General features: G+C 38.2%; 1 protein-coding gene across 1 annotated transcript in view; it reads left to right on the forward strand.

Moving 5' to 3' along the window:
- The window catches only part of SCGN (secretagogin, EF-hand calcium binding protein), a 49190-nt gene that overhangs the window by 3318 nt on the left and 22005 nt on the right, over positions 1-23867 (forward strand). Inside the window, exons 3-6 of the mRNA XM_008055064.2 lie at positions 2867-2959; positions 6323-6412; positions 10545-10601; positions 11023-11100. Coding sequence (XP_008053255.1) covers positions 2867-2959; positions 6323-6412; positions 10545-10601; positions 11023-11100 — 318 coding nt within the window. The remainder of the gene's footprint in view (positions 1-2866; positions 2960-6322; positions 6413-10544; positions 10602-11022; positions 11101-23867) is intronic.

A 23867-nucleotide genomic window follows, 5' to 3' on the forward strand; every position in this document is an offset into this window, starting at 1 on the left:
GAGGGATCTTTTGCAACTTAGCTGTTCTCATTACTGCTCTTTCCTCAGATCTGGTCCATGGACTGGCTTTTTCAAACAGGGGCAAGTATGGTCCTTGAGAAAAGGAGACAACATATTATTATATACTCTGCTCAGTGCAAGTGTTCCTATGGCTGAAAAAGGGGTTGGGAGGTCTTAGAATCCTTAGGCTAGTGAAAATCAAATGTTGATTGCTTAAGATTTATCTGCACTTGTTAAAATGCAGACCTCTGGGTCCCACTTCAGTAAATTTGGGGTCTGCCAAGAGTCTTGCATTTAAAAGCACCCCAAGTCAGTTTACATCTCCTCTCACCCCCTGTCCCTCCAGGGACAGTGGTTGCCTATCAGAAAGGAGATTCTAATATAGTCAGGACCACTGAGCTGTGGTAGCAGTCCGGGCACATCAGCACTTGGCTAGGGTGAAAGCTTTTAGAGCCAGAGTCATAAGTTTAAGCTGCTATCAGAAGTAGTATCATCTACCATTGGATCACTTTTAAAATGCTGAGGCATTATTCTAAAGAGTATGGTTGCAGCAATCTTTGGTGGACACTCCATGCTACCTGGACAACCAGGATTAGGGAAATTATTCCTAATTTTGGACTTTCTTCTCTGATGAGCAATAATTTGGTCCTAAGCAAGTCTTTAACAATAGGGCAAGACTGTTACCACTTGTTTGCCACACCCACTTTTGTTGTTGTTGTTGTTTGAGTCAGGGTCTAACTCTGTAACCCAGACTGGAATGCGGTGGCATGATTATGGCTCACCTCAGCCTTGACCTCTTGGGCTCCAGTGATCCTTCTGCCTCACCCTCCTGAGTAGATGGAACTACAGGCTCATACCACCACATCTGGTTAATTTTTAGAATTTTTTTGTAGAGATGGGGTCTCATTATGTTGCCTAGACTTGTCTTAAACTCCTGGGCTCAAGTTCTTTTGGCTTGGCCTCCAAAAGTTTACAGGGAGGATTATAGATATGAGCCACTGCACCAGCTTTTGAGTAGAAATGCCCAGGGAGTACAGAAGTCTGCAGCAGGGAGGCCTCTATCATCAGGCAAACCCTCACTCTGGTGTTTAGGAGTGGCAAGCAATTCTTCAGAGGCCTAAATAGCTTTACTTTCCTCTGTTGATTAGTGGGTCACAAAGGTCTCAGAATAAGGTATTTTGAGGTTTCTGACAGCAAGCTGCCTGCTAGTCTATCTTGAAGAATAGCCTATGTACTTATAATTACCTACTCCTCACAGCCTCTGAGGGGATTGACTTAATGGAACCATCAGCTGCTATTGCAGTTCTTTCTGTTACTCTCTCCAGCCCCTTTCTTTTCATATGCTAAGAACTGCCTCTAATATGGGTCTAGATCTAGCTAATCCATTGCCGAGCATCAGGCTGTATGTGTACATTCCCCTCATGCACAGGTTGTACGACAGCTTGGGCCTCTTTCTTTTTTTTTTTTTTTTTTGAGTTGGAGTCTCACTCTGTCGCCCAGACTGGAGTGCAGTGGCCGCTCCCGGCCACCGCAGCCTCGACCTGCTGGGCTCCGGTGATCCTTCCGCCTCAGCCTTCCGAGTAGCCGGAATTACAGGCATGCGCTACCACGCCCGGCTGATTTTTTGATTTATTGTAGAGATGAGGTCTCGCTGCCCAGGCGGGTCTCGAACCCGCGGACTCATGCAATCCACTCACCTCAGCCTCCCAAAGGCGTGGGATTACAGGCTGAGCCACCGAGCCCGGCTCGCTTGGGCCTCTTTCAATGCTTCAGAGATTATATATACCCTGCTGGGACCTAGAGTCTCAGATATGAACCATGGGAAATTACCATAGAGGATGCCCTAGGCTCTTTTTCTTTAGATCCAAGGGATAGTCATGGGTTTTGGGGTCAGAGATCTGAAAGAATGGAAGTCAAGACTCTGCATCCTCAAACTAAAGGTGGAATGTAGAATCTGGCTACATCTTTGGCTTTACATTTATTTACATTAAAATGTAAATTTCCACCAACATGGCTTATGTTAGTTAACTTCCTTTGGGAATGCCCATCCCAGAAATAATCATTTATTCATTCAACAGATACTATGCTCTAGTCCTTCTAATTCACAGCTGGAGGACTTGGAACCATAGATAGAGTGCTCATATGAGAGAAATGAATTTAGTCAGGAATTCTAGCAAGTCAGGAATCTTAGAATCAGGCACCGTTTGAGATTATCGATGCCATTCAACCCCTGCATCAGAATTCATTCTTCAGTGCTGTTTATCTATGCCATTTTTCCTATAATAACCCTAAAATTCACCAAAGACAATTTAATGTGTAGAAAAGTTATACTTATAAGGACGCTGTGACATCTTTGGCTAACTTAACAATTGCTTTATTACTTTGGTCTCTTCTTTAGTTATTTCCTTTTTTTCATTATTTTCTTTCTCAAAAAATACAAGATAAGATTAAAAGAATGGGTTACAGCAATCTTGGGGCTCAGAAGAGCTGGACATTTCAGTAAAAAATATAAAACCTCTGAGTTCTTGAGAAGAACATCTGTAATTAATTACAATCTGTCACAGTCAAATATATAGCACTGTTTAAATTCATTCTTTCAGTACTCTAATCTCTATGCTTCTTTTCATCATATTTTAGTAACCTACAAACTATACATTTTTTTCTTGACAGGATTCTAGTTAGTGGTTGCTTGCTCAAAAAATCTCCATCACTGCTCTCTCTTCTACAAAAGGGTAGGATCACTTTAAATGACTAAGGAACTTGCTTTCCAAATTAGAATAACATAATTATCAAGATGTGTGCTTTGAATATTTGCTAACCTATCTATCCTAGTGGTTTTAATATGGCAATATTTGACCCATTGCAGAATGCAGTCATGGAAGAAAATGTGCACAAGATAAAACAGCAACTTATGACTACCCAAGATGTCTCTAAAGATGGTCGCATACAGATGAAAGAGGTACCTTTCATGACTATGTCTTTTGTGACTGTACATTTCTTGACTGTCTTTTTTTCTTGACTTTACCTTCTTGGACGGCAATTTCCTTTGAAAGACAAAGGAAATATTTCATTAGACTGGGAAATTGACTTTCTGCAAGGAAGTTGGCCTAGATAACATTTTTTTAAAAGTAGGATTTATTGAGAGGACAGAAAAGCTCCTAGAGTGGGAGAGGACTCAAGGGAGTTGCCCAGATAACATTTTTGAATGTGCAATTCTTTCATCATTTTCTTTTGGTCAACCAGTATTTGTACCTATTTTTATAATTGGGAAATTGAGATGATGGAGGTCAATATTTGTCTCTGTATACAGTGTCCTGTTCAAAGTGAACCTTGATATAAGAAAAAAACTTACTGACAATACATGACTTTAAACTTCAGCTTCCAGTCAAGGTGCGAAAGATCTATGACCAAAGGTTGTTAAAATTAAACAGACAATAACTGTCTTTACTTCAACTCAACCCACTTATATGAAGTACCTACTATAGCAAGGAACTGTGCTAAGTGTGCAGTGCCTTGGGTGGTCTGCTTCTTATCTTATCATTCCTCCTTCCAGTTACAAAAAGATTTACAGTCTAGAAAGGATTTCCACATATATTTTGTTATTGTATTTCACAGTAGCTAAGAAGACAGGCATGTAGCATTATCCTTATTTTGCCAAAAAGGAAACTAAGTTACTGTCCTAGCATCATACTGGTCACATAAGTGGCAGTAGTTTAAATGTAATCTTGTTTATAGGCATAAATGTATACAGGTTCATACTATACAGGCATACATTTATTATGTGAAAAGGAGCTAATCTGAAACTAAGATACTTGTTTCATAGTCAAGATTGCTTGGCAGACATATTACCTGATACTTGAAGACCTAATTTCTTGATGCTGCCATACTTGGACAGTCAATATTGCTGAAGAAAATAATAAGAAAATTTTTTCAAAACTATCTCCAAAACTTTTACTCAATGGCAAAATTGTACATGAACCAGCAATTCTCATTATAATTGATATGAAAGAATAAGTTTATCCATCTACAGAAAAATAAGTGCAAGCAGCAAGCTAGATGCACCAACATATCCACAACCACATGCTCACTGATGAATTCTCCAGCCCCTAGTACAGAGCATAGCACAAAGTGGTGCTCAATAAATATTTGTTGACTTACTTAATGAATATATGAAGCACTGTAATGAACTGAAAACTATGTTGTTCTCTCACTAGCAACAGGTAGACATTCCTGGGTAATTGGCCAACTGTTTTGTTATGGAACCCTGAACTTGAGTGTCATGGAGGTTATTGTGTCTAGAGAAACTGATATGAAGGACTGGGTTGTTCCCAAGGCTCCTTAAAACTTCATGAGTCTGTGAGTCCAAGGAGTAGCCAGGTCTTCTGTTTTCCCTACATTCGCCTGCTGTACCATTGACCATTTAACTTACTCCAATAATAGATAGTTGTAACATCAAAATCAGCCTACATTGACATATTTTAGATATTCTAACAGAAAATAAGACAGGAAAAAGCCTCAGATAAAAGTCAAAGTGAGGTTTGGGGATTATCTGTATATTTGGTTTGTCCAGGTCTTCTCTGTGTCACTCTAACCAAAACTGAAGACAGAGTAGGTTCTAAAGACCTGGCACATGTGAATTACATTTTAATTGGGTTTCTTAGTATGTGCCACTTGGTATGAAAAACGCTCCTTAGTCCTTCGTCCTAAAAGCAGTTCCTAGTTCTAGTTGATCTTGTGTGGGTTGGTGGGAAAAGCATAAAAAAGTCAAAACAGTGGAATATGAAACCTTTGGAAAGTTACTTTATTACTCTGAGCTCAATTTTATTTTCTTTACCATCATGGCAATTATTGTTTACTGACTATTTAATATGTGTCAGGTACTTTGCTAAACAGTTTATAAATATTGACTCATTTTACTTTATCACATAAACACCAGGATGTCAATATTATTCTCATTTTATAAATGAGGAGATTAAACCAAAGAGGTATCAATTACATTGCTGAAGATAAAATAATTGATAAGCAATGAAGAAGAAATTTGGTTCTCCTCCAAATTCTGTCACTTACACATTGCATTCTACTGACTCCATTGGTAAAAGGGGGTTATTTCAATTTATCTTGAAGAATTGATATAATAATTTAATGAAATGGTAAATTAAAATCCACTTGCTCGTGTCCGCTATGTAGTTGGTACTCGATATATGGTAATTGTTATTTACATGATGTGTCCTTGAGCTGACTCATATCCCATTGGAGAATGTGAGTGGGACTGTGAATTAATCATGCCTAAAACCCACCAAGAGCATTTGCTCTGGACTCATTCTGTGGCATTGCTTGATATACTGAACAAACTACTCAGTTATAGAAGGGATCATTATTTATGGGAATAACTCAGAAAGAAGACAATATGCATTACAATACCCTAGGCTTGGCAATGAACCCAGCCAGACCAGCATATACGCTCAAACAAGTGTTATGATCATATAGGGAAAGAAGACATTATCTTTGTTCATGGGAGTGAGTGAAAAAAGCAGTGACACTGGTATTCATATAGAAAGTTGGTTGGTTGAATTTATCACCCTTGAATCAACTATTGCAGTATTACATAGATAATAATAATGTAAAAGAATAAAACCATAGCTACCAATCAAGAATCAAGCCAGACAGCAGTCTTTTCTGCTATTGCACTGAAGTACTGAATAGAGCATCTCACCAGCAAAGCATGATTCAAAGTGTGGGCTTGGGATTTCCAGGTTGAAGTCCTGACTTCACTACATACTAACTACACAACTTTGGCAAGTTTCTTATCTCTGTGAGGCTCAGGTTCATTAACTAGAAAATAATAGTTATGGTATGTTGTGTACCCTATAGGTTGTTGTTAGGATTAAATGAGTAAGTATACGTAAGCATTTAGAACAATGTCTGGCACAAATAAGCATTATTTACTATTTTTATTTTCTGTTATTATAGAATTAAATTAATTTAACATTGGAAGTTCTTAGAATAGTGCCTGGAACACATTAAGTACTTAACTAATTTATTACTGATAGTAATATAAAGTTTATCATTATTTTAAAATGTAAGCTCAGGAAAGGCAGATATCCATAGTGTTTTATACTGGTAAGTATGTGACACTTTTTGAAATAATCAATGAATCAAAGAATGACAATCAAGAGCACAAAACTGCGAGCTGAGCTCTTTGTCCTGAGCAACCTGAGCCTTTCTGCCCTGTAATATGTATCACCATGCCTTTTTACAAGGGGATACTCTTCAGATGGACACTGGCCAGTGTCCCTGAATACCATTCTTCCTGTTCCTTTAGCTTGCCTGTATGTTCTTGTCTGAGGATGAAAACTTTCTTCTGCTCTTTCGCCGGGAAACCCCCTTGGACAGCAGTGTGGAGTTTATGCAGGTTAGTGTATGATTGTGTCTCTATGGTGAAAAAGAGTTGAAGCCATCTGCTGTGGCTGCCATCACTCTTGCCCAGTACCCAAGGGAGAACTGTGCACAGAAGATAAGATCAAGCAAAGAAGACAGGATGTTGACTGGCCTTAAACCCTGGTGTTCTCTCAGTGTTGGCCTGGGCTGCTCCTGAGCAGATGGGCCCCTTTAGCCTGGACTGGAGGAAGCCCTAAGGCTAATTCTAAGTCCTTAGTCTAAACAAGGGGCCAGGATTTGGGGGACTGTGGAAACTGGAGAGCATGTGCCTCATCTGAAGTCAATAGCTCTGTGGAGCTTCAGTGAAATGTTACTTTTTGGAAATGCTGTCCAGAGATCTAGATGCTACATAAAACTACCTGTTTTTAAATGTTGGCAACTAATTTTAGTTTTGAAGTCATGGTAAATAGTCAAAACATAAGTTTTTAGAGCGCTGATCCAGCCCACAGTCCTGTTTGCAAGCACTGGGCTTAAATAAATGCTAAGGCAGAATTAGTGGCCTTCTGGGTTTCCCTTTGGGTTACTCCCTCTCTCAGCCTTGAGATGTTACTGCTTTGTTGGTGAAAAACGATCAGGGAAGGGCAGATCAGGATTTCTCCAAGGCCAGAGCAGCAGTTTCAAGATAGCCACTGTATCTAGGGCATCACTCTGGAAATTGTTTTGATGTCTCAATTTAGGAGATTAATAACTTAGCGTCCTGTTGCACTATCTTGTTTACTTTCATGTGAAGTTGAGGAAGCACAGTAGTAGGTAATTTACAGAAGAAATTTGAGTGCACATGAATATATGCCTGTAACTCAAGAAATGCAAATTAAACAACTTTTTTTTTTTTAACCAAAGTGATATAGATTTTAAGAGAATCCACAACAATATGCAATGCTAGCAAGGAGGCCTGGAGTTTTGTTGCTAATGTTGGTAAGCATACACTGTGGAATAATTTTATGGAAAGTAATTTTGAAACAATTCAATCAGGATTCTTTAAGATTTCACTATCCAGAGTTAATGGTTTTTTAAAAAAAATCTTTACCCTTTGACTTACTAATTCTACTTCTCCAGGATTCTATCTTATGGTTAAAATTAGAGAGGTAGACAAAAGTTTTCTATGCAATGATGTTTATTTAATGTTGCAGTGTTACAGTTCAAATTGAAAGTAAAATAAATGTCTAACAATTTTTAAAAAGTTAGTTATGATACATTCATATAATTCATTTATTCCCCAAATTCTAATGAGTGCTGCAATGCTCATTAGGAAAACCCTATTGTTGAATATTATGCATCAGTGAAGATCAAGTTTCAAAGAATATATAAAGATAGAGAGGAAATGCAAAATAAAGCTAAAAAAAATTGTATACTCAGTATGATCTTAACTTTGTGTAAAAAAGTATTTACCGGAATTGTATCCCACATCTTTAAAAAAAATTGTAGGAATGAATTAGGTTTACCCTAATACCTGCATAAATAAGGTAGTAGGTAAGTACACATAAGATAAATATTGGTTGTTTACAAGTGGTAAAATTTCAGGTGATTTTATTCTTTGTACTTTTATATATTTCAATGTGTATATGATTATAATTATTTCAAAGTTACTTTAAATGACATTTTAAAAATGAATTTAACTGTGTTTAAAATGATCACAGAACAGTTTGAATAAAAATAATAAATAGATCACTCAAGTGTATAGACAATATGACCTTCCATTCAATTTTGTTGTGTGTGTCATAGAAATATAATAGAAATAAAACACATAAAAAATAAGTAATTATCTCTGAGGTAAGAATTCCTGGAGATTGTAAAAGTCTTCTTTTTATACTTCATTAATTTTGTACAGTGTACATGGTTTACTTTAATAATCATAAAGAAAGTATTAAAATATTAGGCCTTGTGTAGCTTAAATTATCTTGAAAAATGGGAAAAGCAAATGACACTAAGGGTCTTTATTATCTTTTTTTAAGAAAAAATATTCTATTTTGCCTTACTTTCTAGGTTGTCATTTTATTCTATAAAGAAGAGCTTTCCCTTACTTCAGCAAATTTTTTTTTTTCAAAAATATCATTGTGGATTCTTAAATTCTTTTTTAAAAATTAAAATTGTTATAGGCTGCTTAGCACAGTGACTCAAGCCTGTAATCCCAGTACTTTGGGAGACTGAGGCGAGAGGATTGCCTAAGCCCAGGGGTTTGAGACCAGTCTGGGCAACTTGGTGAAACTTTGTCTCTACAATAAATCAAAAAATTAGCCAGGCATGGTAGCCTGTTGTTCTAGCTACTTGGAAGGCTGAGGCAGAAGGCTCGCCTGATCCAGCAGGTTGAGGCTGCGGTGGCCGTGACAATGCAACAGAGTGAGACTCCAACTAAAAAAAAAAAAAAAAAATAGTTATAACCTATTATATTCTCTATATTTTAAGCAATTCTAAGTTAATGTCATAACTTTCCCCTTAAACCATAGGACCTTAACACATTATAACTCTTAATATACAACTACCAACTCACATACCATTATTGTTCAAGGTATTCACTGTATCTTGTTTTCTTTAATGCCACAAATTTTATACAATCAAGATTTGTTTCAATTTGCCCTCATGTCATCACATGTCACATTGCCATCATTGCCTTTGCTCACCATTCCTTTTCATGTTACATCTTCTTCCTAGAGTATACTCTTTGCCAAGAGTCTGTTGGTAAAAAATTCTGCCTTTGTTTGTCTGAAAATCTCTTTACTTTACCTTGATCCTTTAAAGATAATTTTACTGAACATCCACATAGAAATATTTGTTCTCCGATAGTTTAGCTGTTGTAAAATCATAAAAGAACTTAGATCTTGCTTGGAGAATAGCATAAAAAGGTATATAAAATTGCTCTTTTTATTATTTGAAATTCTCATAGTTTTGTGATATTCACATGAAACAGTCAGAATACATATCACATTTAAGTCATTGATTGTGTAAATCTGGCTAGATTCAGACACGAATGACAGAGACTGAAAAGAGTGATATTTTTGAATTCTTCTCACTAAACATCAGCATCAGTGTCAACAACTCCCACTATCCCAGTAGGGTCTGAGTACAGTTTTCTGATTGCGGTTTAAAGTTAAGGTGCCTGCAGTTGGTAACACAGGAAGACCATTCAGGATCTAAAGAAAAATTGTTAACTAAAAAAAATTTCATTTTGTACAAGAGTTAGGGAGCTTGACAACTGATGCAAGGCCTGTTTATGAAATAACCAAAAGTGGTCAGAATAACAGCATTTATTGAAAAAAGCAGTTCACTGCTTTCCTCAAAGACTTTGAGTGGTTCTGATTCCCAGTTCAGTAATTGTATCTTCAACTGAATGAGTGCTGACCTCAAACCAATGAGAGGAATGGCTTGTCCCTGGAAGTTTTCAGAGGTATTATATCCCATACACCAAAGTCAAGGTCATACAGGCAAGATTACTTAGGGAACTTCTATGCAGTGTTTTTTTTTTTAAGTTCACCTTTCATTAAGGTTTTGCTATTTGGAGTTTTAGTTTTAAGCAGGTACCTTAATCTGATTTTCCACCCTACCTGAGCCCTAGGACTTACCTCCTGTGTACCACATGTGCAGTGTTCTGATAAAGTTGTGGGCAATGTTGCTAGGGATCTGCAGGTATACCTGGGATAGACTTTGGTTTTAGTCCTACATTCCCTCTCTAGGTTTGTACTTTCCCATCATGATGGGTTTCTTAGAACTCCTCTCACTTTCTTGCCAGCTCAGTCTTATAATTAAAGAGTTGTTTTTATAGTATCCTCCATTTTTAGGTGTTTAGTACAGAGGAGATTTTCATAGTTTATCATGTTGCCCCAAATAGAAGTCTATCCCTTCATATCTTTTCCTTTTGAGCTTTCCAAAAGGATCCTTTCATTGAAAGCACTGTGGTCCACCTAAGTGGCTCCAAGTGAATGCAGAGATCCATTTCCAGGGAGTTCTGCCCAAACAATTGGTGTCACCAAAGAAAGCCTAAAATTTTCTATAGAAAGTAGAATTTGCATCCAGTTAAGTATTGTTTTTAGGTGCTGAACTACAGTTGACACCAGTATAATTATTCCAAATTATTTGAGGATAAATAAAGTAATGACTTTTGTGTATTTCAGATTTGGCGAAAATATGATGCTGACAGCAGTGGCTTTATATCAGCCGCTGAGCTTCGTGTAAGTGTTTCTGGGAAACATCACTGGGTGAGGAGTAGGTTTGTTCATCACTGAGAATTTGATATATGTGCATCATGAATTTGATTTCTGTCACCCCCCCAAAAAAATGACTTTGAATTTGTTACTTAAAAAAAAAAAAATCTGTGTTAAAAGGTTTAGAAAGTGCAGGTACATTGTCCTTTCTAAGAAAGAGGCATAGTTTATCATTTATGACACTTTTTTCATTCATGGAGCTATTCCCCGGGCTCCAGGAGCTCCCTGTAAACAGTGACAGCCCTCTATTCTTGGATTTATTGCTTGCTAAAAGCTTTTATTTTCTTCTTGAGACAAATAAAACATAATTCTTAAAATAAAACTTTTTGAGACTTTTGCAGTTTATTTGCTCGCAATATAAAGTGTAACTCTTTGCTTGGTGTCACAGAACTTCCTCCGAGATCTCTTCCTTCACCACAAAAAGGCCATTTCCGAGGCTAAGCTGGAAGAATACACTGGCACCATGGTAAGTACCAAGTAGTATAATCTGCATGAGGTCAGTTTCCCTAATGTCTCCCCAGAAAGTGTCTGGCACTTTCTGAAAGTCCTTGACAAATGTTTGAAGACTCAATTTACTCATGAAAAAACCTCAACTCTGAAAAATTAAATTAAATGCTGACTAAAATTAAGCTGTTTTAGTCTCTCTCAGGACCAGATTGCATATGTTTGGGAGAAAAAGCTATTCCTCTGTCCCTGGGGAAACCTGAAAAGTCCAGTCAACATTAGGTTTCTAAGCACCAGGCCAATCACTTCACTGTTAATCAAAGTCTCATAGAAACAAGTAAACACAGCCCTAGACAATCAGGATCCAGAGGGAAGCTACCTCTCACTGCAGTGAATGATTCTACTCATTTAGTATGTTGATTTAGTGGAGTAGGGAGTCAGAGAAATGGGGTGACACTTACTAGCTATGACCTAGGAGAAATTTTAAGCCTCTCAACTTTATTTATTTCTCATGTAAAATGGGGATTAATAGTACAATTACTGTGAGGGCAAAGTGAGTTGATACATATAAAATACTTTGCATACTGTCTAGGATAGGAGTGCTCAAGGCATGTTGACTCATTGTGGTAGTTGCTGTGGTCCTTGTTGTCATTATTTTATGTCCCCTCATGGCATCCTTGTCACTGATGACCTTCAGACTATCTCAGTGTCAAGCTCTTTAGAAAATGAGGAAGTAGGAGAAATTGTCTTTGGTGAACTCATCCTCATACTCTGTTTCAATATCTAACTTGATGTATTTCTCCCAGTACTAGTCAACATTTTTATTAAATTTGATCTGGCTCCTCCATCTTTTGCCTTCCATTCCTATGTGTATGCTTCGTCCCCATCAAACTCTGCAGGATTCTTAATTAGTAAGCAAGAAATTTACTGATAAAGGTTTAATTACTTGTGGGATTGGTACATTTACTATGTAAAGAGTTCTTGAGCAGAATAACTTCACTGAACCGTGTGAATAATCGGGGACACATATCACTGAAAAGAGTTTGTGGGTTCCTGTTAAAATGTATATCACTAGGTTGATCTATTTAGGCCTTTAATTAGTATTTCCAAATACTATATCATTTCCAACAACTTCTCTACAATGTTGGCATTGTTCATGCTATTTTATTTATTTTTTATCAATATTTTTTATTATGGTTTTGTGGGGTACAGTTAAGGGTTAGGTGTACAGTTACGTTTCATTCAGGCACCCTGTTGATAAGAGGTGTTTCCCCATCCCCAGACAGATATTTGCTACTGTTAATTCCATCCCCCCCCATAGTTTCCTAGTACCATCAGTCATTTTCTTATAGTATTACATTGGATGTTCAAGGTCCATTATATGAGTGAGAACATGTGATACTCAGATCTTTGTTTCTGTGAGAGGTCACTCAGTATTATAGACTCTAGTTCTGTCCAGGTTGTTCATGCTATTTTATATATTTGGTGACTAAGGCTTAGAAAGGGTAAGTGGGTAAGTGGGTAAGTGACTAAGTCACCACCAAATTGAATTCTTAAACTTATTTTAAAGACCAGATAACTGAGAGAAGTTATTATTTAACCAAAGGTGCCAGTTAAACTGGAAGTTAAGCTCTCCCGGTTTTCATCCCTTGACACTTCTTGACTTATACCCTGGACTCTGACTACTCTGAATGCTGCCCCCATCAAGTGAGCCTGTGCCAGAAAGAAGGAAATTGCTCTTGACTATGATAACTTGTACATGGCCTGGACAGGAGAAAAGCAGATGCCAAGGAGGGAATCAAATGTCAGAACAGGACCTTAATTAGGGAAATAATTCAGCTTCTTACTATATTGATTCATTTTAATAGCATGCAAGATGATGTCTAAAATCCTGAATAAATATGTGCTCAGCAGTAAAGCGTGAAGTGGGCAGTCCTCCAGAAGTGGGAAGCAGTTTCCCAACTACAGGAAAATCTTAGGTTCCTTTTGACCTAAGTTCAGTAAAACCTTCTAATAGAATGAATAATATGAAAAAGGAAATTCAGAAACTGCCTGGGGACAGAACAATAAAGAGATGGCTTTTCTAGGTGAGCATATTTTTTATATTGATTTAACAGAACATTAGCACTGGCTGTTGTTATCTCAATTTTATTGACTTAGAAAACATGAACTACCTAATAAACAGATTTGCATTTAGAATCTCTAGCATGTTGTTGGTATTTCCTTGAATACCTTTGACTCTGAGGGGCTTCCCCAAATCCAACTAACCATACTAAACCACTACTTTTTTTACTTCTTCATATAACTCAGCAATTTTCTTCCTACCTTTCTTCACCTGATTCTTGTTCCTCCTTCAAGATTCAGTTTGGTATGATCTTGTCCTTAAAAAAAAAATCTGCCTTAATCTTCCTGCCCAGTGAACCCCAGTATCCCTTCTCTGTACCCTTTTAGTGTCTGCACATTACTGTCTTAATATCATAGCCATTCGTTTAATTCATTTCACAAATATCTATTACATGCCTATTGTGCTCCAGGCATTATTCTAGTCACCAGGGACTCAACAGTGAGCAAAATTGACAAAGGAGAGACTGACAATAAATAATAAACATACTAAATAATAAATTACATTGCATAAGAGGATAATGAGTGCTATGGAAAAAATAAAAAAGTCAAGCCAGGCTGGTGATGGTAATCACCAGGAGGGGCAGCTGGGCTAGGAGGCTGGGGAGAAGGGTTAATTTTCAGCAGGATGGTCAGGGTGACCCTCTTGGGAAGGAGAGATGTGAAGAAGGACATGGGGAGGGTATGGGAAGTGTAGCAACCCTAGGACAGGAGTGCACGTGGGGTTTTTAAGAACAGGGAAAGATCAGTGTGCCTGGAGCAGAGTGAGCAATGATGAGACTAAACAGGGACCAGATCATGTTGGGTATTTTAGGCCACTGTGAGAACTGTGAGAACTTGGGGTTTTATTCTGAGTGAGAGGAGATCCGCCAGAGGATTTGAAGCAGAGGATGTCATGATCTGACTGCTGTGTTAAGAAGAACTCAAAATGGGCAAGGATGGAATCAGGAAGATCTGTTAAGAGGCAGTTGTTACTGTCCAGGTGAGAGAGGATGGCAGCTTGAACTCAGGTGGGGTAGCAGAAGAGGTGAGAACTAAATACATTTTGAAGGTAGAATTAATAGAGTTTCCTGATGTATCAGGTGATAGTCAAGGATGGCACTGACATTATTTGTTTATGGGTCTTATAACTTGCTATCCTATGACTCCTCAAGGACAAGGACAGCATCTTAACTTCTTGTCTTAGCCCTCATATGGAACTTGGTACTCAGTAACCTGCTTAATGCAAATTAAACTGAATTGTCAGTTGTAACCTAATGGTCATCCATGGCAAAATAAGTAGTGTTTGATTTTGGACTCCTCCTACCTTCTTTGACAGTGTTCCTGGAACCCTGAATCCCCATTATGGCTCTTGCTTCTTTTTGGAGTGCCTGGTGGGTTGCATATTGCACATTTCAGCATTTCACACAGACCCAAACTTCCACAGCAGAGCCTTATATTTAAAAATTCTTCTTTTTTTCTTAAGCCAGACCCTCCATGGCAGAGCCAGAAAATGTGCCTGGAAGTGCTGAAGCACTTTATGCTCTTACTTGGGTTCTTCAATTCAGAGAGAGTCTCTCATCCAGAAGGATTGCAACCAGGGAGAGCATATGAGTCATGAGTCGTACTGAGCCCAGAGGGCAGAGGTAGATAGAGAGACTAAAAGCCTAAGGATAAAAGGTAGGAGGAGCAGGAAAAACAGGAGCTAGGCCTAAAGTGAGTGGATTGAGGGCTAGAGCCAGAGACTGCAGGGGAGAGAGAGAAGAGCAAATTAAAAAAGTCATCAGAGCAGAACAACGTCCCTGTGGATCTGGAATGTAGATTACCATGTTTATTTTCGTAAATTGAGTCTGGAGTGCTCCCTCTTGGCTGATGTTAGGGTCTCAAAGTGATTCAGAGCATCCCCTCTACCGCCAAAGCACACACTCTCGTAATGCTCTTATATTCTTATATTCTCTCTGGCTAGAACACAATCTGGTAAATTAACGCATACAAAGATGTGAATTCAGTCATTTGACAAGTATTTTGGGAGAAGATACCAAGACAGATATGGTCCCCCGCTTCTGGAGGCTTCCAGTTGGGGAAATCTGGCAAAGGAGCAAGAATCCACTCCCGTCTCTCCTTTCGTCCCCTCTATGCACGTTGCTGCCATAGGGCATCAACAATAAGTAGGAGCTGAGATCAGCGTTTTCTTCACTCTTTAAATACAGCAATCTTATTTTGAGACCCAACTGAAATATTTTTGAAAAGTTTTCCTAATTTTTCAAAAATAAGATGTAATAGGGACCCTGTGGATTGTAATGAAACATAAATTCTCTAGCCTCAGCAAAGGCAGAACAAGAAAAGGTAGGGAGACAGGGTTAAAGTTAAATTGTTATAAGATGTTTTCTCTACTGACTACATATGATATTGCATTTCCATTGAAAACTAGCCAGTGCTTATTCTAGTAGAGTATTTTAAGTGTAATAATTCTGTTCACTTTATGTTGTACCCTGTTTGAAGCACTTTTCAAATATCTCATGTGATTCTCACAACCTTATAAATAGATATTTTCTAACTCCTACTGTACAAATGAAAAAAAAAACCACAAAGAATTGCAGACTTTAACTTTTCAAATATGATAAGAAATGGAGTAGAAATTCAGACCCAAATCTGTCTATACAGCTTGTGTTTTCAGCCATAACATTTATACCTAAATGTCTGAATATTAACTCGTTTAAAAAGGAACTATCAAAAAAGGAAAAGCAAAACTCTATTAAGAGGTCAAGAGAAGACAAACCTATGAAGAAAGTGAAGAGCATGGTAAGGACAAAGCCATATTAGGAAGTTTGGATTTTCAGAATATTTCTAAAGACAAGATTATATAGGAGCTCTGACAGCCACAACAAAAGGAGTTATTACCAGAAAAACTAATTTTTCTCCTCATAAAATCTCTAAGTAATCTTAAAAATTGACATATTTTTTCTCTCCTTTATTATTATTATTATTTTATTTTTTTGAGTCAAGGTCTCACTCTGTCGCCCAGGCTGGAGTGCAGTAGCACGCTCACGGCCACTCCAATGTCGACCTGCTGGGCTCAGGTGATCCTTACGCCTCAGCCTTCCAAGTAGCCAGAACTACAGGTGTGCACTACCATGCCCGGCTCATTTTTTGATATATTGTAGAGACGAGGTCTCACCAAGTTGCTCAGGCTGGTCTCAAACCCATGGGCTCAGGCAATCCTCTCACCTCGGCCTCCCAAAGTGCTGGGATTACGGGCTTGAGTTACTGTGCCCAGCCAACATCTTATTAAAAACTAAGTAGGAAACAAATTAATAAATGAAAAATTACCAATGGAAAATAAGGAAGATTTTTATAAAATTGTTCCGGAGGAGAGAAGAATACTGATTAAATTGGGGGTGAGAGAAGAGGGAGAAGAGCGAATTGTGACTGCATAAAGCCCCAGAGGTCACCTTATTCAAACAACATCATATAAGAGTAGGAATGGGCAGAGAGAAGACAGGTTGATGGTTCAAAAAGTTGGCACTTGATGATGCACATTACACATCAGCCTAAATTGCCCAGAGCTCTTCTCTTCACAGCCTTCAGGCTTAAATGTAAGAAACCTTAGGCTGGAACCATCTTACAATGTGATGTCCTGAGCTCAAGAAAATCTGCAAAGTGCAATTTCTGATGGCTTTGAGCTTAGATCCATAAACTCTGTAAAGGATTTTTAAGAACAGGAAATCAGAGGGATCTTACCCAACGTTTGTTTAAGTATCTGGGTTGAGAACTGTCCACTGACTGAGCCTGTCTTATTATTCTTTGTCTGTTTCATTGCTGTAACCTTGTGGCTCTTCTGCTCATGTGTGCTGCAGTTAACTACATATTTTTGCTCTAAATTGTTCTATGAAGGTAGACCCATGATCAAACTCCAAATGGTCCTCATCAGCTCATTATGCACTGAGGAGATAGCCAAAAGGGGAGAAATCTGGTGAAAGAGTTTTCACCCATAGATCTGAGATTATCAGAAGATGAAATGAGCTTAATGAGATGTTGACCAATCTATTTCATTTTTCTTTCCTAAGTTATAAAAGTAACTTATAGTTTCCAACACAGATTTTGAATGGCATGATTGAATTTTGAGACTTTTTGCATTTCCCTCGAGAATTTTGGATGTACTAACTTTTAGAAATTCATCTTTTTCATAAAAAGATTTCTGCATCTCAAGCTCTAGGTGATACACCAAGTGTGAAATCACATTATTGTTGCATTAATAGATTCTCATTGAGCAATGGGCACAGTCATGGCAATGCTGTATTAAAGATTTAGTTCTGAGGTTTAGCATCAAATACTTTATTTAAGATATCTAACTTATTAAATGAATTCAAATTGGCCTGAATGAGGAATGGCACATTTGAAGACTGGGTGAAGCATAACTAATGAATAAGTAAAGGCAGAATGACCAATCAGAAGCAAAAAGCTGAGATCTGCATACTTTGTCTTATCCTGATTCCTAATTAGTGTTCTGGACAAGGAAGGAAACAGTCTGTTATCAAAATTCAGTTATGATACTGAATCAAGAAGTGCTGCCCACACCGGGCAGGGGAAAAGATTAGCTGTCTGGATAGAATATTATTAGATAATATTTGGTTTTGTTAAATGTAAGCTGATACCTCTGGGAGATATTATGCTCATATAGCAAATTAGAGCATGAAACTTGAACTATTGTAAAACAACAAATTAAAATCTGAGACCATGGCAGACAGAGAATTAGATGATGTTAAGCTTGTCCCCATATACAATTCTGGTCTTGGCTCTTGTCCTTCATGCCTAGATTAAAGCAGCTGGCCTCCTCTCTGCTTCCTTCCCTGGGTCTAGGCATTCACCTCTCTGATCCAGGATAACCTGAGGCATGTCCTGAAATCTCTTCTCTTCTATGTCTACTCTCACTCTACTGGTGATCTCACTCAATCAGTCTCATGGTTTTAAGTGCCAGCTAAAGACTGATAACCCCCAATTTATATCTTTGACTCCCCGATCACTTCTCTGAACTTCTTGGATATGCTTGGATGTGTATCTCCCTTTAAATGTCCAATATGCATCTTAAATTCAGCATTCCTAAAACAGAAATTCTGACCATTCCCCCAAAACTGCTCCACTACTAGTCTTCCACAACTAAGTTAATGTGAATTTGATCTTTCCAAGTTGCTCAAGGCAAAATTCTTGAAATCATCTTTGATGCATCTTTCTTTATTACTCCAGGTCTAATTGGCAAATATTATTGGATATGTTCAAAATATATCCTGAATCTGACCATTTCTCACCCTGTTTCAAGCCACAATTATTTCTCAACTGGATTACTACAGAGGCTTCCCAACAGATCCCCCTACTTCCACTCTCGTCTCCCACAGTCTATTAAACAGCAGCCAGAATGATCCTGTTATACTAAAGCAGATCATGCACTTTCTCATATCATAGCCCTCCACTGGTTTCTGTCTCTCAGAGGAAAAGCCAAAGTTCTTATTCATACAACTTGCTTATACGCTAAGTCATCACCTTCCTCACTTTATCTCTTTTTATGCCCTCCCAACCCTACCTTTGCCACACTGTTATCTACACACTTTCTGGTACTCTAATATGCCACATATGTGCTGCCAAAGGTTCTTTGCACTTGCTGTATCCTTGGCAATATATTTTTAATCCCAAGTAGGCATATGATTTGCTGTCACCTGTTTCAGGTCTTTAGGAAAAAGCTACCTTTTTACTGAGACTTTCTATTTCCACCCTGTTTAAAATTGTGCCATTCAACTCACTATTTCATATGCTACTTAATTTTTTCTTCATAGCATTTAATATAGGTAACATATGTTTGTTATGTTATATATGTGACATAGTCAATACAAGAAGGTACACATAAGAAGCCATTGTTATTTTTTGGAAGGCAGGTCCCTTGTAGAACAGGTTTCCCTTGCTAGGTAAGTGTTCTAGAAACCCATTGGCATCAGTGTACCAGCCAGCATGGTTGTGAGAGCCTGTGTTTGGCTTCCTTGAATTCTTTTTGGAGGTCCTTTTAACATGTTTGCCTGTTTCATGCTGGGCGATTTACCAGCATACCTGCTCACACCATGCTGAATTTTCAGCAGTTTTTTTTTTTTTAAACAAAAAAGGCATTAACACTGTGCCCCAACCTCCCCATTCATCCAATTTCATCCTGAGCTACTTTTTTTGTTTGTTTCCCTGGATGAAAAAAAGTCCTTAGAGGAAAACCTTTTGCTGATGTGGAAAAGGTGAAGCAAAAAATGGCAGAAGCACTAAAAGGCATCAAAAATGATGAGTTCAGAAACTGTTTTAAGCAGTGAAAAAAGTCTCAATAGGTGTATTGCAACAAATGAAGAGTACTTTGAAGGTGACTGAAGTTTAAACATGTAAGACTGAACATACTTTTTTTTAATAAATAAATTCCAGGTTTTTTGGGTCATCCTTCATATTTTACTTATTTGTCTTGTTTTCCAGCTCCTCCCTTAAAAAAAATCAGCTCCCTGAGAGCATAAATCTTTGTTCAGTGAACAGAACAGTGCCTGGCACATAGTTGAATCTCAATACATATTTGTTGAATTAATGAATGCATGAATAAATGAATGATGCTACTTGTCTATGTAGGGATCTACAACAGTTCAAACTCCTATTTATGACTTTCAAAGTCCCATGTCATCTGGTCCCATTTTCTCTTTTCTCTAACTTTCTTTCCTCCTATCTGGCAACATCCCTCCTCTCCGGTCATTACCATTGCTATCATGTGAATTTCCACCTTGGTGCCTTTATATGTTTGCCTGCATACAATATCTTCTACTCTTCTTCATGCCTCATGTTTAAATGCTATTCCTCCTTCAGAACTTATCTGAGTTTCATCTCTTGCCTCAGTCTTCAATATTCTGACACATTTTCCTGACTCTTTGTCTCAGTGGTGAAAGATATAACATCAAATCTTATTTGTTATTCTATCTTCTAGAATTCTTTTTGTCTCTTCAATTACACTGTAAGCTCCTAAAATCATGTACAACCTTCATAACTTCTTGGGATGCCCCACAGTATGTAGCATGTTGTTAGACACATATTAATTATTTAACAAATAATGGGTAATTTATAATGTGAGAGGGAATTCTAAATCTTTTTTGGGATAGTATATGGCAATAATTTCCAGACAGAAATTAGGATCTCTTTTTATTTATTTTCTACTTTTTGAATAGACACTTCTCAAAAGAAGATACACAACCAGAGGATCTCTTTTTAAGTTTAAAAAAATTAGACTGGGCTCGGTGACTCAGCCTGTAATCCCAGCACTTTGGGAGGCCGAGGTGAGTGGATTGCCGGAGCCTGCTGGTTCCAGACCAGCCTTGGCAACTTGGTGAGACCTCGTTTCTACAATAAAATAAAAAATAGCTGAGCATGGTAGCGCGCATCCAGGCAACTCCAAAGGCCAAGGCGGAAGACTCACTGGAGCCCAGAAGGTCGATGCTGGAGTGACTGTGAGCACGCATGTCACTGCACTCCTATCTGGGCGAAGGAGTGAGACTCTAACTCAAAAAAAAAAAAAAAAGTTAGAAAGAGTTTTCATAATTTCTTAAATAAAAAAATCAAGTTGCAAAATAGTATATATCATATGGTACTATTTGTTCAAAAAATGGTATGCTTGAAAAGTCTCTGGAAAGATGTATAGGACTCTGTAAATGGTAGTTGTTTCTAGAACACAGGGACTTATATTCTTCTTCTGATGAACCATTTGGATATTTTTTGCCCTGAGAATGGATCACACTCAAATTATCAATTAACAATTGTGTAAACAATTTATAGACATCTCCTCCCACCACATGACAGTAGTTGTACTTTGAAGCTATTATTTGAGAAAATATCTGCTGACCATAAGTTACCCAGTAATGATTTTAAGTGAATTTAAATTTTATAATCATTATCACATCTGCAAAGACTTGAAATGCTAAAAGATTATTCAAGTTAAGGAGAATTTTGAGTAACTCGAAAGTTTCCTGAGGAGTCTTTTGGCAGAGAACCACCACCTACAGAATTGTAAGGATTTTTTTTTTAAAGAATTTTCCAGAAATTTTGCTAAGTCTTTTTTTTCTTTTCTTTTTTATTTCCCAGTCAGAGTCTCCAGTCTGTCCCCCAGGCTGGAGTGCAGTGGCACCATCCATCATGCCCTGCTAATTTATTTATTCCTGTAGCAATGAGGCCTTTCTATATTGCCTAGGCTGGTCTCAAACTCCTGGGCTTATGCAATCCTCCTGCACTGGCCTCCCGAAAGTACTGAGGTTTCAGGTACAAGCCACCATGCCCGGCCAAAGAATTTGTTAATAAGACATTGTACTCCATTTCTGGGAGCCTTCATAGTACCTTTCATATAGTTAGTACTAAAAAAATGTGTGCACAAAGCATAAGCTCAAGTCTTGGAAAAGCAGTGGTTCAGGTGAGAATAGTGGTTAGGGGCTCTTCACAGCCTTTCAGCAACTGTCCTTCAGAATGGAGGGCATGGCCCCACTGCTGCCACCTTCGACTGCCACAACCCTCCTGGAGTGAATTAGTATAAAGATAGAGGAAGAAATCCAGTCCTATATTTCTTGTTTTTTTTTTTTTTTAAATCAACAAGTATTTACAGAAAGTCTATTGTGTGCTAGATATGTCCCAGAGACTCGGAGCAGATCACAGAAGAAAACAAAAATCCTGCCCTTATGGAGCTTACAGTTTAGCATTAATTACTTTTCCTACATCCTGTCTATGACCCTGGGCAAGTCACTGCACCTCTCTGTTTCTCTGTCCTCAGCTGCCCAATGGGGGAATAAGCAGGCTTGGCTCACATGTGGGTAAATTGCCTGGTGCACTATAGATGCCAGACAGGATACCCATCTCAACCTACCGCCCAGACAGTAGGTAGGGCTAGAAGTTGATTTTTAATAATAAAGTAAACTGGGAGAGGGCAGAGGGATTTGAACTAGGTTGTCTGGTGTGCTGTGGTGCTGGTAGGCAGGGCCAGGTCACACCAGTGTTTAGGATGGCTATACAAACTGTTGTTGCTTCTTCTTGGTGGCTACCTTGTTGGCTGAGTCCGTGGCCTTCTCTGTAGCTGTTAGTGCTGGCTCCTTTGCCTTCTTGACTTCTAGGCTATCTCAACAAGTGTTTTGGAAGGCATTTCATCTTGCAACTTGGCTAAGATGTATTCAAACCCTTCATAGACTTGGTCTTGCTGCTTTTGAAATGAGCAAGAGCAAAGGTTGGATAGCCCTGGAGATATCAAGTAAATTAGAGGAGACCCAGGTTTCCTTGAGGATTTCACTCTAGTGCTGTTCTCAGAGCTCATATAATAAACACACCATTCCTCTTCCACTATTAGCCAGGCTGGTTGATATTTCTGGTGGAGGTGGTCTCTGCCTGAACCTGTGAGTCCACAGTGCAGAACTCCAGAATGTATACCCAATTAGCATCATTGATAGGAAGTAGTTAATCAGCTCAGTGGGATATCCAGTTGGTTTTGGTCCTGGGACAGGGGCTTCTGGGCAAAGGTCACCTCCCCGTATACTATGTCTTCAGTCAGATCATGTTTGCTGTAAGGATTCAGGTATTGCTGCCACAAGGCAATGAACACTTGGTTCCAGGAACTCAGGAGTGCGTTTTGGCTCAGGAATACTTCTCTATCATCCTAGTCTAGGCACAGGCAGCCCCCATGCAGCATCAAGGTGTGAATTCTTGGGGACCCAGGAGGTCGACAGAGATGTATGATAGCAGGGCTTGCGGCTATCACTATCAAGCTGTGCCCAACCCATTGCCAGGAGCAGTTGAATGGCGTGCTAGACCTATATTTCTTGCTTTATATTTAAGAGTAGGGAAAATGTACTGAAAAGCACTTTGTGAGCATGAACCCAGTGAAGTGAAAACTGACAGTCTTAGAGTTGACTTATTATCATGAAGCTTCCATTTCTCTAGAGAAATTCAGACCACGGAGTTGGAGGGCAATCCACATAGTCTTTTCATTACTTTGTTAGGGAAAGAGAGACAACTAGAAAAGGTAAATATCACATCTCTGGCATAATCTATAGTACCAAATATTTTACTTCCAAACCAAACATGAAGCAAACCAAATTCATGATGAGCTACCCAGACTTCATAAAGCTAAGAGCTTGGTTTTATGGAAAGAACTCTGGAGACAGATGTGCTTACATTAAAATCCTGCTTCTTAGACAACCTACTTTAATCTTTCTGAATTTCAGTTTCCTCATTTGTAACATCCTTACCTAATAAGAGTGTTGTAATGATAGCACGATATAACACATAAAGTATTGAGCCCTCACAAGTGATCATTGTTATAGTTAAAAAAATTGAGAGTTATCATGTCCAAAACAAATATGCCAAACATTCAAAATTCACCAAAGGTTATACTTTTGCAAAGAAGTATAATATCCTAATGTCACACAGGTCTGATTACTAGTTTTGTGCAACAAGCATCTTCCAAGCCTCCGTCATTATGAATATTTTAACTTCTAGTTACAGAGCCTCTAAGAAAATAGAAGAGCTGGTTCAGGGGAGCATGTGTACTATTCAACTTCACGTGTACACACACAGTGATGGGAAGATTAAGCAAATGATGTTTTTATGTTTTTTTATGATTCTTATTGTTAAGTGAACTGCATAGCCAATTTTCTG

This window comes from Carlito syrichta, unplaced genomic scaffold (assembly GCF_000164805.1).
Source record: "Carlito syrichta isolate Samal-C Ts95f unplaced genomic scaffold, Tarsius_syrichta-2.0.1 Scaffold301645, whole genome shotgun sequence".
In the NCBI taxonomy this organism is placed as follows: domain Eukaryota; kingdom Metazoa; phylum Chordata; class Mammalia; order Primates; family Tarsiidae; genus Carlito; species Carlito syrichta.